The 17,145-nt window shown below is 42.9% G+C and overlaps 1 protein-coding gene across 2 annotated transcripts; it reads right to left on the bottom strand.

The window, feature by feature from the left end:
• Nucleotides 1–3,027: 3,027 nt before the first annotated feature.
• LOC130104531 (cytochrome P450 2M1-like) lies at nucleotides 3,028–15,448 on the bottom strand. 2 transcript variants are annotated; one of them, XM_056271130.1, is made up of 9 exons: nucleotides 15,206–15,448; nucleotides 12,080–12,242; nucleotides 11,261–11,410; nucleotides 7,643–7,803; nucleotides 4,110–4,286; nucleotides 3,826–3,967; nucleotides 3,567–3,754; nucleotides 3,335–3,476; nucleotides 3,028–3,244 (listed from the first exon to the last, which is right to left on the bottom strand). In XM_056271130.1, the coding sequence occupies exons 1-9, from the start codon at nucleotides 15,386–15,388 to the stop codon at nucleotides 3,060–3,062; spliced, it is 1,491 nt and encodes a 496-aa protein (XP_056127105.1). In that variant the 5' UTR covers nucleotides 15,389–15,448; the 3' UTR covers nucleotides 3,028–3,059. The 2 variants fall into 2 exon arrangements, with proteins under 2 accessions (XP_056127105.1, XP_056127106.1); XM_056271131.1 differs by lacking the exon at nucleotides 15,206–15,448 and adding an exon at nucleotides 13,946–13,988 and having other exon boundaries at nucleotides 3,031–3,244.
• Nucleotides 15,449–17,145: the final 1,697 nt, after the last annotated feature.

The raw sequence follows: 17,145 nt of genomic DNA, 5'->3' as shown, positions 1-17,145 counted from the left end.
GTACCATGGGGTAAGATCTTGCTTTCATTAACTTCTGAGCTTTATTAACATCAAAGCTTTTGACTGTGGAACAAAATGTGACTACTCATCAAACACTGACAGACTTGCTTCAATTCCTTAAACACTGCAACTTAACTCTTTTCAAGCACTCGATTGTGATAAATCGATAAATGATGAGACACTACTACTTATGACAACATTAAACTGTTTTATACCACACTAGTGTTATTATTTTTAAATGTAATACTTGTTGTAATTAATGGGGTTATTATTTCATATTTATATGAATTAGATGTGCATTTTCAGACATCTTCACTTTCATTAAAAATCTATGTTAGTTGACTGAAATCATTAAATTTGCATAGTGTTGCTTTTATGATATCTTTAATTAAAATATGGGCAATTAAAAGTAAATATTCAAATGTCTGTATGTAAGTCATAGAATAATTTTACCTTTCAGATAAACCTCTTTTACTGGTATTCTGCTTTGTTCGTCATTGGTTATTCAATTATTAAATTGTAACTAAAGCGTGAAAATAAAAATTTAGCTAAATATAGTTTTAGTATTTTACATTAATGACACTTTAAAATATTAATAAGAATTATATCAAATTGTATTTACATTCTGTAAAAAATGTATCCACGGGGAGCTTCTTACAGGCCGTTTTACCCCTCTTTTAATATTTGACATGTTGACAAGTAATAAATTAGCTAATGTTCCTATTTCTTTACTATAATAACACATCATCATCATCATCCTGCACATGCTAAACTTGTATCTAAATATGTTACAGTTTAAAAGTAAAGTGATAGAAAATCATGGATAGCTATTTTCAAATGTTCTCTGAATATTCTGAAACGTTAGACTAAACGTTATCGTATCTTGAAGTGAAACAGATGTTTATTATATTATGCCTGTAAAAGTTGGGTTCACTAGTTCTAAAATGTTTAATGTTGCATACTTGCAGCAGGTTTAGGCAGAGACTCTAGGTGTCAGTGCCAAAAGTTGGGTTGATGTCAGAACCCAACGTCAGACTGACGTCAACATCCAACGTCGCGTCGGACAGATGCACCAAGATGCAAATGCACCAAAGAGTCTTAATCCAACACTGTGTATGCCCGACTTAATACAAATAAAATGTGTTATCCTGAAATGATGACTCAGAAATCTTTAAACTTTAGGATCATTTTATTGACATTACAGACATTACAGACAAAGAGGTTGAAAAACGCCATATCCCTGATTTAAAACACCCCGAAATTGTAAAAAGCTCTTTTTTATGCCGCAGAGTCCTCACTGACTTGTCGAAGTTTGCAGAGGATTGCCGATGACTTGATAATTATAAATTATAATATAAATGTATAATTTATTATACATTAATACAAATAATTTATTATTGGCTATGTATGTATATATTTTTTATTTTATTTTAATTTTATTTATTATTATTTTTTCATATTCATTTTTTATTATTATTATAATTTGTTATTATTATTATTATTATTGCTGTCTTAACTTGTATGTAATGTATGGTTAATTATTTTGGTGGAAAGGGTTATAATGGGGGGAAAAGCTTTAATTGTATGAAGCTTTCTGTTAATGCTTGAAAAAGTCTATAAATAAAAAATAAAAAAAATAAACAAAAAAAGATACAGCAGCAGAAAGCCTTTTACGTAAGGTTACTGGCATAGTGGACATGAGAAAATGTTCACTATAAAACATATAGCCATTTAACTGGGGCCATTACTTTATTTAACAACACTTTTCAAGGCTGATGTTTTAATTTACTAGTGCGTGTTCGGTCAGCTGAATACTCGTTAGTCATACATCCGTTGTCCAAATGACTCCACATTTACAAATAGGAGTACAGAGGGTTTGACAATGATGATCATCAAACGATGTTAAATCATCATACTATTTTCTCAGGTGGTTGTGGGGGGTTTCTTTTCCCATCTCTATTAGCCTGCAATGTATTACCATTTGTTAAAGCCACACATAATGTGCGTTCTAATTGGATATGTTTGAGCTTTCGGCTCAGGCACATGGTCTAATAGGCCACTAGAGCCAAGCCTTACGGCCCAGACTACTTAGTTTAGTGGCACGCATACACTGGTATGTACTGTAGGCACATACGTAGAACACCACAATGGTAAGTCACTAGGGACTCATAGGGCTACACTGCGAGATGCTTCATGTGCCTTATATGCACCTCATGGCAGCCCACATGTCTAACGGCTAGGTCTGCTTGGGGTAATACTGCGTAGGCAGAACTAGACCGCCTAGACCAAGCGTATGCGCCATTTCTCATACTCAAAACTAAAGGGAAAGGCACACACACATGTTCCTATGGGTCTTTGGAGAAGCAGCAGTTCATATGTTTTGGCGGTAGATCTGCTGGGGGTGGGGGATTTTCTGACGTACAGTACACTCGGCTTGTATTGTATTGTCAAATACCATGTCACCTGCTCTGTTGGAGGGTAATTCATGTACGCTATATTGTACAACAGCAGCATGTCTTACTTGCTCACAGCAGCGTGTCGTGTATGTATTGGCAGAAGCAAGTCCCGTACTTGCTCTGCCGCAGCAGCACCAATAACCTCCTGCAGCAGCAGCGTAGCAGATCTATTCCGCCAAGACCAAACATACAACATTGTCATATCCATTACCATTACCATGCCAATCACTCCTAAAGTTGTCATGACTAAAAATGTACAAATCTAGGGTCAGTGCTGTGTTCCCTGATCCAACAGGTTTTTGGTCTCTAATATCTTTGGTTGGTCCTACAGTGCACTCCTGTGTTTTGTTTAATCATTCTAGACCATTCTGATTGTAGATATGAATGTAAATGTTACTATAATCTGAGTTTTTGTTTAAGACGATCTGTGTTTTTATTAACAATGTGTGCAATTCAATAGACATTTTCACTGAAAGGACAAATCATTCCACATGAAATAAGCTAAGTGTGCATGTCTTATTGTAAGAAGATAAAAAAAATAGTAATTGCAGGAAAATGCAATGACTAATCCTTGCATACAGACTTTGTGGACTGTTTCTTCCTCTATATCCTAGGAATGGCATAGCACTCGTATGTACGGGGCATACGGCCAAAACTGCTATTTGTAGGCGTTGTGTCGAGCTCCTCTGGTGGCACCATGGCTTTGAAGGTGAAGTGCTGAAGGAGGGAAGTGAAGAAGAGGAAGAGTTCTGTGCGAGCCAGAGCCTCAGCGAGACACACGCGCTTGCCTGTCAAGAGAGCACACAGAAGTTGGTTTAAAAATCTTTTTAAGATTTTTTTTTTATGGTTTAATTTGCACAATGAAGATCTGAGCTCACCCATGCCGAATACAACAAATGCATCATTCTTCTTGAATCGGCCATCTCCATCCAGGAAGTTTTCTGGATCGAAACAATTTGGGTTCTTCCACAGTTTGGGGTCTATAAGCACGGAGGATAGTAGTGGAAAAACCATTGTTCCCTTCAAGAAAGTATTTTACAAATAAATAGAAAGATGTAAATAATAATAAACACATTTAATGAATCAAGATGATGTATGAGAGAAGAATACCTTAGGAATGACATAGCCATTGTATTCAGTGTCGCACATGGTCTTGTGTGGGATAGCGATGGGGATGAGATCCATGCTGCGCTGGACCTCGTGAATTACAGCATCTGTATATGGCAGCCTCTGTCTGTCTTCAATGGAGGGCCAACGGTCCTGTCCTACAACCTCATCGATTTCTCTCTGAACACGCTCTGTACAGAACAAGTGAAAGTAAACTTGAAACACTTAATGCTTGGAGAGAGACGCATTAGTTTGACCTCACCTTGAACATCTGGGTGCTTCATCATTAGAAGTAAAGAGTGTCTGAGGGTGGATGAAGTGGTTTCTGTGCCGGCGCTGAACAAGTTCCATACTAAAGAAACCAAGTTGTCAAAATGATATTCTGTGTCAGGCTTGTCTTTCTCCTGCAAAAGAGAACAGGTCTGAAAGTTAACATTGTGTTTAACTGACATCATGTCATGGTCTCACCACCAGATGGTACAAGTAAATGTATTCAGGACCATGCCTAAATATGTTTAAATTACCATTTCTTTTTCAATGATTTACCTCTTTCATTTTTAACACATAGGCCTCAATGAAGTCCTGTGGGCAATAGGGATCCACATTATTCATCCGAGCTTGTGCCTCACGCTTGAAGTACTCTCTGGCCTCTTTTAGGTCTTTAAACAGCTGATGGTGTTTACCGGGGAAGAGACTGACTAACTTAGGGAATACATTATAGAGCTGAGAAGAAAATAAAGAAACATCAAGGTGAGTCTCAAAATACAATAAATAATTTATGCAAACATGTTTTTTTTTTTTTTGACTATTTTAGTTTAAAATTTGTTTAATTTTTATTTATTTAATGTGAACGACCCTTCACCTGTTTTGGGTCAGTAAGATTTTTCTCTTTTTTGAAATAAACGTATAATTGTATTCAGCAAGAATGCATTAAAGGGATACTCCACCAGTTTTTCTTATTAAACTATGTTATTCCCTTAACTAAGACGAGTTGATACATACCTCTCTCGTCTCAGTGCGTGCACTATATCGCTCTGTATTGCCGCAAAACTATGTTAGCACTTAGCTTAGCCCATGCATTAAATATGGGCCAAGCAGAGAAGCGACCAAACACTTCCACGTTTTCCCTATGTAAACACAGTTACTCGAGTAGTGTAACTTGACCTGGGCTGGTGACACAAAATAAACCGTTGCGCTTTTCTAAGCGTTTAAAATTGATGACTATATTGTATGGCGGAATACCATAACAAGTGCTTTTGAGCAGTTCGACTTGGCGCAATAATATCTTCACTAGTGAAAAGTCCTCTTACCGGCTCCCGCTTCCTCTCCCCCTCCCTCTGACATTTCCGTCAATACAACCAACGTGACATGCGCCGGTAGTAGTAGTTCGAGCGGAGTTGACGAAGTAACAGGTTGTTGGAAGCTAGTTAGCATTCTAAACAGCACAGGCTCTCAATTTCGGTCGGCATCTGTTCGCAACAGTCACACTTGCACCACCAATTGCTGTTTGCCCGTGGTCTTTCGCCAGCTCCGGTCTGTTCTGGATCATATCTTTCTTTCCTCTCACGGTCCATAAGAGCTAATTCCTCCTCCGTGTACTCGGGTTCAAACAGATATGGCTCTGGGTCTTCTACAAAGAAGTCATAATCATCTACAAAGTCCGCCATTGCAAATGATCTGCAGTTTGCTAATAGCACAGGTAGTAAAAGCCACGTTGGTTGTATTGACGGAAATGTCAGAGGGAGGGGGAGAGGAAGCGGGAGCCGGTAAGAGGACTTTTCACTAGTGAAGATATTATTGCGCCAAGTCGAACTGCTCAAAAGCACTTGTTATGGTATTCCGCCATACAATATAGTCATCAATTTTAAACGCTTAGAAAAGCGCAACGGTTTATTTTGTGTCACCAGCCCAGGTCAAGTTACACTACTCGAGTAACTGTGTTTACATAGGGAAAACGTGGAAGTGTTTGGTCGCTTCTCTGCTTGGCCCATATTTAATGCATGGGCTAAGCTAAGTGCTAACATAGTTTTGCGGCAATACAGAGCGATATAGTGCACGCACTGAGACGAGAGAGGTATGTATCAACTCGTCTTAGTTAAGGGAATAACATAGTTTAATAAGAAAAACTGGTGGAGTATCCCTTTAAATTGATCAAAAGTGACAGTAAAGACATTTATAAAGTTATAAATGAATATGAATAATGAATATAAATTTCCATTTCAAATAAATGCTATTCTTTTAAACTTTATATTGATTTAAGAATCATGAAAAACAAATGTATCACGGTGTCCATAGTCTCAGCCTCAGACGTCACGCCCACGGAACGTTGGCTAAACGTCTGATGCATATGGTACACTTAACTGGAAACACTTCAGGAATGTCGAAGTCGTCATCTGATTGGTTGAATTTGATCGGATTTCCGGGGGGTGCGAGTGTCGCGTTTATTTTCGGTCTGCCGGGAAACAAAGCGCAGACGTGTGATTGCGGAAGAAAAACTGTTGTGTTTACATGAGTGACAATGAGCATTTATCAAGATCAGCTAAACGTAGGATTCTCAAAAGTATGCGAGGTTCACGGCGTAGACTCTTTAAGAGATGTCCAGGAGTTTTGTTTGAGGCACTTAGTGGAGACAAAAAGAAATATTTTAGCCTGTTTGCCGACGGGATTTGGGAAGAGTAACGTTATTATTTTCCAAGCCTGGCCGACCCTTTGTCAGCATTTATAAGGATTCCCAGCAGATCCAACTTTACTAGTTGTGTGTCCCCTCCTATCTATTACATAGCTGTCAACCCTCCCGTTTTTCCGGGTTTCTCACGTATTTTAGCTCTTTTCCCGCTGTCTTCCCGTTTTATTATTTTCCCGTAAAATATCCCGTATTTTTACGCTCTGATTGTGTGAGACATGCTCGGGCAGATTCGGCTTGAAGTCGTTCATCCTCGGATGCGGCGCCGCGCGCGCTGTTACAAAAAAAGCTGTGCACACAGCCAAGCGAAATGGGGTCTTGCCGGTCTTGCGCACCCAACGCGTAATCTTTGCCGCGCTCGTGCGGACGCGTCAAGTATAAACAATTATACTCCGTGTCAGCGCGCGCTTTGATCGGTAAAGGAGCACTGACCTCTCCCTAATCATCTCCAGCAGCCCCCGAAGCACCACGTACCGTTTCCCTCGTAAACTGATATTAGTATTTAAACACATTCTCTGAAAAAAAATGACACACTTTCTCTAATAAACACACACACTGTCTCTTTCTCTCTCACTCATTTGTAGTTATAAACTCTTTAGACTTTTAATGATTAGTGCTTTATTTTTAGTTTGTGGTGGGTAAGAAAAATTCCCTTATTTTGGGGATGGATTCCGGGAAATCTCCCTTATTCAATGTTCAATGTTGACAGCTATGATCTATTATGGAAGATCAAGTGAAATACCTAACTGTGAAGGGGATATCAGCCGCGTTTGCGGGCAAACATGAAACAACAGACGCTGACATCGCAGCTGGCCGATTCAGTATTGTGTTCGGTTTTCTTCTCCTCCTTTGATTTTCTATGCTGACTGACTTGTTGCACGCCGGTCTGTTGTTGTGGGGACATTTCCACGTGACGCTGAACGAAACGAACTGTAATTGGTTGTTTGACATGTCGGTCAAACGGCCTTATGGGCGGGCCTTGGCCAAAGAAAGCTGCTATGAGTTCCAGACCTTCAGCCGTCAGTCTGAAGGTCTGGCTACGCGAGACTACGGTGTCCACAAAAACATTAAGCATTAAGCAACTATGAAAATAATAATAAATGTTTCTTGAAGAGCAAATCAGCATATCAGAATGATTTCTGAAAGATCATGTGACACTTAAGACTGTAGTAATGATGCTGAAAATTCAGTTTTGCATCACAGGAATAAATTATATTTGAAAATACATCAAAATAGAACAAAAATATATTAAAATAAGTATTTTGAATTTTAATTATAATTCACAATATTACTGTTTTCACTGTATTTTTGATCAAATAAATGCTGCCTTTGTGAGCATAAAAGACTTCTGAACGATAATATCTAATATATATATATAAATCTTTAGAGTGCAAACCTGTCCAATAGGGCTACTGAGGAGACTGAAGTAAGTATTTACTGTCTGAAGGAGAAACTTAAACTGTGGATCCTCTAATTCAAACCTATGACCAAAGACAATGCTGCAGATCACATTGGTCACGGCGTTAGACAGCATGTCTGCAGGGCTGATTGCAGAGCCTTTAAGAAGAAAAGAAGAGCAAAGAGATCAGGTTTCTTCAATTAAATGTTTTGTAAAAACTCACACCACTGCATGTAACATGAGATGTTGTCAGGTGTGGTGGAGGTGAAAGGAGCGAGGACTCAGGTGCAGAGATGATGGGTTCTTTAATGATAATAACAAAACAAAAATACAAACAAAACTACCCCGTAGGGGAAAACAATTGACTTGGCTTGACTTGACACAAGAGGTAACACACCAGGTACATACGACAACGAAACAGCACAGGACTGCAAACACAGGGAGAATAAATAGGGAGACCAAACAAAGGAGGTAACGAGGGAGGACAGGTGGGGCAGATGATTCAATAATCAGGTAACAAGATGGGAGGGGCTAGACAATCAACAGGAGAGCACATGGCACAGGGAAACATGCATGACAAGCCATGTGCTCACACCAAACGTGACCTGAACACAAGCACATGGCCAGTAAAACCAATCACCAGCCATGTGCTCACACAAAACTAGACATGAACACGCAGCTAATGAAAACACTCAGAAACCACGTGTTCACACAAAACATGACAACATGAAAGCACACAGCTAGTGTAAAACACAAGCTGTGTGCTACACAGCACAAGACATGAAAGCACATGAAACAAGGCACAGACAAGATAAAACAGGTGTGTCAGGGCTCTGTCACAAAACCAAGAAATAGACTAGACAGAAGTGACAGAACCCTGACACTACCCCTCCTCTAAAGGACGCCACCTGGCGTCCCTAAGGAGGAACACCAAAAAAACAAGACAGGAACAAGACAACTCACCAACCGACAACACAAGACGGGAAGATCAAAACAGAGACAGGGAGGGGAGCCAAGACAGAGCCAGCATGACAGTCCAGGAAGTCTCTATAAGGGACCAGGGAGGGACGGGAGGGTTGAGCAAGGGAGGCTGAAGTCCCAGCAGAGGGCCATGGCGGGACAGACCAGGCAGGCTCCAGCGGATCAGTAGTCCCAGCAGAGGGCCATGGCGGGACAGACCAGGCAGGCTCCAGCGGATCAGGAGTCCCAGTAGAGGGCCATGGCGGGACAGACCAGGCAGGCTCCAGCGGATCAGGAGTCCCAGCAGAGGGCCATGGCGGGACAGACCAGGCAGGCTTAGGCGGTTCAGGATTCCAGAAAGAGGGCCAAGGTGGACCAGGCGGATCTGAATACTTGGCAGAAGGCCAGGGTGGGTCAGGCAGCAAAGACTGGGTTGGCAGGACAAGACATTCGGGTGACTCTGGGACGGCCTCCGGACTGGCAACGGGCTCTGGGACAGCCTCCTGGAGCTTGGGCGGGACCAGCCTGACTGGCAGCATGGACGGAGCCGGCAAGGCGCTTGGGTGGCGCCGAAAGGGCAAGGCGCTGGGGCGGCGCCGGAAGGGAAAGGCGCATGGGCGGCGCCGGAAGGGAAAGGCGCATGGGCGGCGCCGGAAGGGAAAGGCGCATGGGCGGTGCCGGAAGGGCAAGGCGCATGGGCGGCGCCGGAAGGGCAAGGCGCTGGAGTGGCGCCGGCAGGGCAATGAGCCTGGGGACGGCCTCTGGGCTGACAGCAGGCTTTGGAACAACCTCCGGGCCCCGTGGTAAGCAGGAAGCCTTCTTCCTTCTCCGTTTCCTTGAGCGAGGCGGCGATGCAGCCTCTTCGGCCAACACTGGGGGCGATGCAGCCTCTTCGGCCAACACTGGGGGCGGAGCAGCCTCTTTGGCCAGCACTGGGGGCGCTGCAGCCTCTACGGCCAACACTGGGGGCGCTGCAGCCTCTTCGGCCAACACTGGGGGCGCTGCAGCCTCTTCGGCCAACACTGGGGGCGCTGCAGCCTCTTCGGCCAACACTGGGGGCTCGACAGTGAAAGTGGACGGCTCTGGGAGCACCAGACTTGTTAAGACAGAGGAAGCCTTCCTTCTCTTCCTCCGCTTACGTCTGCAAGGCGATGGTGTGGAGATTGCTGCCTCTGGGGGAAATGCAGCATTCACGGCCACCTCTGGGGGAAATGCAGCATTCACGGCCACCTCTGGGGGAAATGCAGGATTCACGGCCACCTCTGGGGGAAATGCAGCATTCACGGCCACCTCTGGGGGAAATGCAGCATTCACGGCCACCTCTGGGGGAAATGCAGCATTCACGGCCACCTCTGGGGGAAATGCAGCATTCACGGCCACCTCTGGGGGAAATGCAGCATTCACGGCCACCTCTGGGGGAAATGCAGCATTCACGGGCGCTTCAGGATAGGTGGCAGAAGAGGTGGACCCGTTCTTCCTCCTCCCTCTCTCCGAAGGGGTCATCGGAGGACTGGGGACCTGGCAGTTTGTGAGGTAAATGGGAGGTGGGCCAAGAGGCGGAAGACCACCCTCTTCCCCACGGTTGTATACAAACCCCACAAACTGCCAGAAAGACAGTATCCCCAACATTTCCATCTCCCAGGCGCTGACAGGCTCGTTCAGGCTGCTGTTAAAAATGTCTTTAAGCGCAGTGTTGTTAAGGTCGAGCCCCTCCGCAGTGATGATGAACTGGTGGGCAAACTATTTTACTGTGGAGCCCCCTTGGCGAAGAGAAAAGAGCTTGCCATAGCGTTCCATCGTCTGACGAGTGGAGGGGCAAGGGCTGGGAGATGGAAACAAGAAGATGCCCATTCTCTGCTGAGTCCTCTGATGGCTGTTTCGTTCTGTCAGGTGTGGTGGAGGTGAAAGGAGCGAGGACTCAGGTGCAGAGATAATGGGTTCTTTAATGATAATAACAAAACAAAAACACAAACAAAACTACCCCGTAGGGGAAAACAATTGACTTGGCTTGACTTGACTGACTTGACACAAGAGGTAACACACCAGGTACATACGACAACGAAACAGCACAGGACTGCAAACACAGGGAGAATAAATAGGGAGACCAAACAAAGGAGGTAACGAGGGAGGACAGGTGGGGCAGATGATTCAATAATCAGGTAACAAGATGGGAGGGGCTAGACAATCAACAGGAGAGCACATGGCACAGGGAAACATGCATGACAAGCCATGTGCTCACACCAAACGTGACCTGAACACAAGCACATGGCCAGTAAAACCAATCACCAGCCATGTGCTCACACAAAACTAGACATGAACACGCAGCTAATGAAAACACTCAGAAACCACGTGTTCACACAAAACATGACAACATGAAAGCACACAGCAAGTGTAAAACACAAGCTGTGTGCTACACAGCACAAGACATGAAAGCACATGAAACAAGGCACAGACAAGATAAAACAGGTGTGTCAGGGCTCTGTCACAAAACCAAGAAATAGACTAGACAGAAGTGACAGAACCCTGACAGATGTGACACATTATAGTCCTTTTATGTTTTATTGACACACCCTTTGTCAGATGTTTGTGTAGTTTATGTCTGCAGTTTGTTTCATCTGATAATCTGAATATAAGATTGTATAAAAATTATTTAACCTTCAAAATTTTTTATCATTTCCACAAGATATTCAGCCTCCTCCCTGACTCGTTCCTCGATGCTCCTGCGGCCCATTCCAAAGTTCTTCAGTGTCATGAGAGAGAATTTGCGCATCTCCTTCCATCTGTGTCCACTGGTGGACACAACACCTGCGCATAGAGGAAATGTTTCTGGTCTACTACGTGTATAAATATACAGTGTTTAGCATAAGTGAACACACCCACGCTAAAGTTGACTAAAAAGAGGAATAAAAATCATCTGGAAATTGATCTTAATGCCTAGGCTTCCAAAAAAATTAGGAAAAATCCAACCTTTAAGGACACCAATTTTCTTTGTGATTGAAAAATGTATCGTAAATAAATAAATGTTCTTCCTTAAAATACAGGGGGCATAAGTCAGGACACCCCTATGTTAAATTCCCAAAGAGGCAGGCAGATTTTTATTTTTAAAGGCCAGTTATTTCATGGATACAGGATACTATGCATCCTAATAAAGTTCACTTGGCCTTTAGAATTAAAATAGCCCCACATCATCACATACCCTTCACCATACTAGAGATTGGCACGGGGTACTTTCTAGATCATCTCTCAATGCAAATCAAACCAGCTATTAGGCTAACTGAAATAAAACCATGCCAATCTCTAGGTGGGCTATGTTGTTGTAAACTAGCAGTTGTTTTAACGTTTTATTTGGGTGAATTTGCTAGCAACCCGTTGTAAAAAGCTCCAAGCAAGCAATATACTTCACTCACAATATAGCATTAACTATCAATAACTTTAGCATGGGTGTGTAAAACATTGGGCATCAAGCGACCTCACCATATCCAAGTGTGCCCTTCATGATCAGGGGGTAGCTGGCCCTGCCACTGAATTCTTCACCAAGACCAATCATAGTTTCCTTTAGGGCTTCATATCCAGAAATGATCACTACAGGAGTGTTTGCCAACCAGATGGTGACAACAGAGCCATACTTCTCACTGAGCTACGGGAAGAAAAGATATATGGTTTGGAATGGGACATTCAATGTTAAAGGCTATGTATTCCAATGACACTTCAAATTAGCTCTAACCTCAAATGTAGTTAACAAAATTCTGCTTTACTGGGGTCAAAAACAATGTATATTAGTGCATTGTTCTTTGATAATGATTTTGTTTGAAGTGCAAGTTTGGATACAGATATCACTGAAGTGCTACAAACAGCAATTCAGTGTGTGAAAAAGTGAAAATAATCTTACAGGGATACAGGGAGCTACTTTCAGCTCTCTTAAACTTCTCTAGGGGTTCAGAAATCCCTGAATAGTGACGCTCACCTAGTAACGGTGGAGCAGATGCACCTCACAAAGCCTGTAAAAAAACTACATTGTAATTTGTTTATTTAGATGTATATAGCTAGATATGTAAGATAAACCTCTCACCCTGACTTTTCTGAACCCTAGGCTAGGCTGCAAGGGGGAGAGGGGAGAAGCTGTTCTTGTTCCCTCTGTTTGAATGTAGCCTACTCTCCATGTATGTATGTGTGTTTCTTGGAAAGCAGCCCAGATATGGGTACCAGGCAAAGATAGGAGAAAGTGGCAATAGATTAACTTGTTTTTCTCTTTGTCTCAGATTCTATATGATGTAATGTATATTCTCATAATTGGACGGTAGCTACACCACCCCTGAAACATGTATAAATGCTAATGTACGAAAGTAAATCTGAAGAGAGGTTTTGTGAACATAGATTGGCTCCATGTTCATAACTCTTCCCATATGACAGTGTCAATGCGTGAAAAAGGAGACTGAGAATAAAGCATAGAGTTATAATAGAACTATCTTTTTTCTTTTACAGTACAAACAGTTTTATTATAGTACACAGAGGCAGCGACCGCGGAAAGTCTGTGGCAAAGGCCACAAACAGTGTCACCAACAGCGGCATCTGCCGCATAGCTGCCAACTCTCACGCATTGGCCGTGAGACACCCGCATTTGATTGGTTTCACACGCTCACACGCCACACTCCCGATTTCTCACGCTGAAGTGTCAACCCGGGCGGTCAAATGCCTGGAAGATGAGTTTATCTATATATCTACCTGTTGAGCCACTCTTGATCGACTAGTTATACCGCAAATTCGTTAAAAATCTCCCGTTATCTAGAGCGAGCGTGCATGCGAGACAGAGATTGTGCTCCAAACCGCGTAGAGCGAGCGAGAGACCTTGCGCGAGCGAGACCGCCCCCCCCCCGTCAACAAATCTCACTCGTCTCTACCCCATCCCCCCCCCCCCCCCCGAGCCGCCCCCCCCCGAGCCGCCGCCCCCCCCCCCCCCCCCCCCCCCGTCAACAAATCTCACGCCAAGCAAAACTCAAAAGTTGGCAGGTATGCTGCCGCGATTTCAGCCCGCCTTTACTGAGGTTCTTTGAAGAACACAAAATGGTTCTTCTTGGAATTGCTGCGAAAGCCCCTATTTTTTAAACCTTTATTTCGAAGAGTGTATCAACGATTTCAGGTGAATGTATATTTGTATTTATATTATACTTTTATTTTATTCATTACGTTTTTGTATTCTGTGCACTTAATGGTTAACTAGTTTACCTGCACAGGTGTTAGTAACACTACAGGCTACCTGCACATCTTATTGTAAGCCTTGAACACAATGATACAAGCAGCCAATTATATGATTGAATTATGTTAATGAATAGGCCTACTAACCTCTAGGTAATATTTTTAGGCTTCCTTGACAGTAAAGGATTAGTTCACCCCAAAATGAAAATTCTGTCAGTAATTACTCACCCTCATGTTGTTCCAACCCCGTAAGACTTTCGTTCATCTTCGGAACACAAATTAAGATATTTTTGATTAAATCTAAGAGTTGGATCACTCTAGGCTTCTAAGGGATTGAAACTTGCCACCCCGGAAAAGTTAAAGACATCGTTAAAATAGTCCAAGTGACTACAGTGGCTCAATCTTAAGTTTATCAAGCGACGAGAATACTTTTTGTGCGCAAAAAAACAAACAAAAATAACGACTTTGTTCAACTATTAATTTCCTTCTCTGTGGGCCTCGAGATTTCACGTAGTGTAATACCGCAGTGCTTCTAGGTTGTACGTCACACACATCACACACACATGACCAGCGTCGGCCAATAGTGAGTGTGACGAACAACACAGAAGCGCTGCGCTGTTACACTACGTGAACTAACTCAGATTTTTTGTACTGTCCCTAAACAAATAAACTTGTAAATAAATAAGTAGATTGCTTGCTTGGAGCTTTTTACAACGGGTAGCTAGCAAGCAAATTCACCCAAATAAAATGTTTAAAAAAAACGCTAGTTTACAACAATCCGCTTGCATTCGTTTGCTGGCGATCTTTGTCAGGGTTTTTTTCGGCAGTAGTAGATTTTAGAAAATCAGGTTAAAGAGGTTGAAAAACACCATATTCCTGTTTTAAAGGAAACACTCTTTTTTATTCCGCAGAGTCCTCACTAACTTGTCGAAGTTTGCAGAGGATTGCCGATGACTTGGCAGAAGGTCAGAACCATAACAGGAGACAAGAGAGAGCGCTTAAAAATGCAGTGTCACTAGCAAGACTTCGTAACAAGTGAGTGAACATACAGGGCTTAAATAGGCAGGGTTTATCCAGATAATAAAACACATGGAAGTGACAAACAATAATGAATCCAGGCAATGGGTAATGGGAATGGAAGTTCATGATGGGAAAGCAAGGGAATCGGGAGGAGAATATTATGTCAGTTTAATGATGTAATCCTTCAAAGTCTACAGTAAAGAAAAATACCCTCAATGCTGTAGTGTGAAATAATTTAGTTAGTTTTGAATTCTGTGCACTTAACTCGTTTACCTGCATAGGTCTTGTCACAAATACAGTTCCTGTACATCTTTGTAAGTCCTGAAAACAACCATCCAAGCACAAACAGCTGATAATTAACAGAATTATATTATTTTGAATACTGACCTTTAGGTAAAACTTGTATGGTTCCTTGACATCAAACTGAAGTAAATTTCCCAGCAGTGGATTCAGAGCGGGTCCCGGAGGCAGCCGCCCAAACTGCTTTCTTTGACTCTTCCACAGCAATAACGGAAGCAAGACAGCTATGACAACATATAATACATTTGTCAATGTCAGTGTTGTATCCATCTTGCAACTGATGTGAGTGAAGACAAAGTGTCTGCTCTGTGACAAATGACAGGCTGTCCACTTCTGACTGTTAATCTTCACACAAACACTCACTTTAAAGTCTGGTGATGTTTTGCAGGAACACTCTGTGAAAACTCTGTGTCCACAATTGGTATTGGTATTGTGCCAATTGTGTGTCCATGTGTGGTTTCCATGGTCAATTTTTCAAAGAGAGTGACAAGAACTATTACATAGATTACCCATAATAGGGTACCATGGGGTAAGATCTTGGTTTCATTAACGTCTGAGCTTTATTAACATCAAAGCTTTTGACTGTTGTGGTAGAAAATTTAAGCTGAATATTAAGAAAACCATGTTTTAATATTTGACCTTGTTTAACCTGCTAAATCTCTAAAACAATGTTCTAAGACGTTCTGTATTTTACATGAATGTGTGTCGAACCCCTGACTGTGTGTATAAATAACAAATATGGGAAATGAGACTAGACAGATGACTAAGTTAGAACTTGTGATCAATGAAGTAATCGTTAAAACAAATTCTTACCCAGTAACAGAAGGAATAACCAATCAAATTAATGTCATTATGCCATACCTCCCTATTGTATAAAAACGTACTCGGTTACTAACGTAACCTCGGTTCTCTCTAGAGAGGGAACGAGTACTGCGTAATAGCTTACGCTAGGGGAAAAACTCTTTTCCACGAGATATTGAAGCCAAAAATTATCCTTAATTTTTTATTAATGTAAAACGCTTTGCAGCAGCAAGCAGACATAGGCGAAACAGCTCGCGCGCCTATTGGCTGCTCTTGCAGCAAATGCAGCAGCCTATCGAGAGAGACTCTGCGTGACGTAATGACCAATGGGGGCAATTCGCGCCCATATCGTCACGTCCCGCCAGAAAGGGCGTGGTCTCACCCTATAAATATGCTCGTTAGGCTGGTACAAGCTGGTTTTCATCGCTGAAGCGAACCAGAGCGTATTCCAAGCACGGCAAGATACGCAGTACTCGTTCCCTCTCTAGAGAGAACCGAGGTTACGTTAGTAACCGAGTACGTTCTCTTACGAGAGTATCTCTCGTACTGCGTAATAGCTTACGCTAGGGGAACACAATGCAACACGCCGTGCGTACAGGGATCCAACACCAAAGTCCCAAGGGCCGAAGCCCAGGGCTCATGTAGTGCATAATCACCATAAGCTCACATAGAGTGGAGGAAGAGAGGCTGGAAGCGTCATTCCCTATAAAAAAGCACCCAGCGGGGCTATCATATGACAATAAAAAGCGCAGCCAGGGTGAAAGATTTCAGCCTGATCTGGGTGGACATACGTGAGTCAACACTCATGGGGCTGCAGTAAACTCAGCATCTGGGCCGCACAGCGGGGCAGATAGCACTGAATTTTAGACCGCCAAAAGCTTAGCTTGTAAGGCGGGTACCTCCAGGTTATAGTATTTTATAAATGTAGACGGCGAGGCCCAGCCCGCGGCCGTACAGATATCTTGCAGGGAAACCCCGCGCGACCATGCCCACGAAGAGGCCACGCCTTTCGTGGAGTGCGCTCTGACACCCAAGGGGCACTGTAGGCCCTTTGCAGTGTAAGCGAGCGCAATGGCATCCACTATCCATCTGGATAGGCTCTGTTTTGAGGCGGCAAGTCCCTTGGAACGCCCGCCAAACAAAACGAAAAAAGCTGCTCCGTCTGTCTGAAAACAGACGAGCGCGACACATAAGCTCTCAATGCCCTGACGGGGCAAAGGAGACTC

This window comes from Rhinichthys klamathensis, unplaced genomic scaffold, assembly GCF_029890125.1.
Source record: "Rhinichthys klamathensis goyatoka isolate OS25496 unplaced genomic scaffold, OSU_Roscu_1.1 h1tg000311l_1, whole genome shotgun sequence".
Lineage (NCBI taxonomy): Eukaryota > Metazoa > Chordata > Actinopteri > Cypriniformes > Leuciscidae > Rhinichthys > Rhinichthys klamathensis.
The sequence above is the reverse complement of the archived record's forward strand: the minus strand, read 5'-3'. Positions and strand labels throughout refer to the sequence as shown.

Coding starts and splice junctions, on each gene's coding strand:
- LOC130104531 (XM_056271130.1), bottom strand. CDS start 15,388: ATGGATACAACACTGACATTGACAAATGTATTATATGTTGTCATAGCT. Junction 3,968..4,109: donor ATGTGTTAAAAATGAAAGAG/GTAAATCATTGA, acceptor TCTCTTTTGCAG/GAGAAAGACAAGCCTGACAC. Junction 3,245..3,334: donor ATTTGTTGTATTCGGCATGG/GTGAGCTCAGAT, acceptor CTCTCTTGACAG/GCAAGCGCGTGTGTCTCGCT.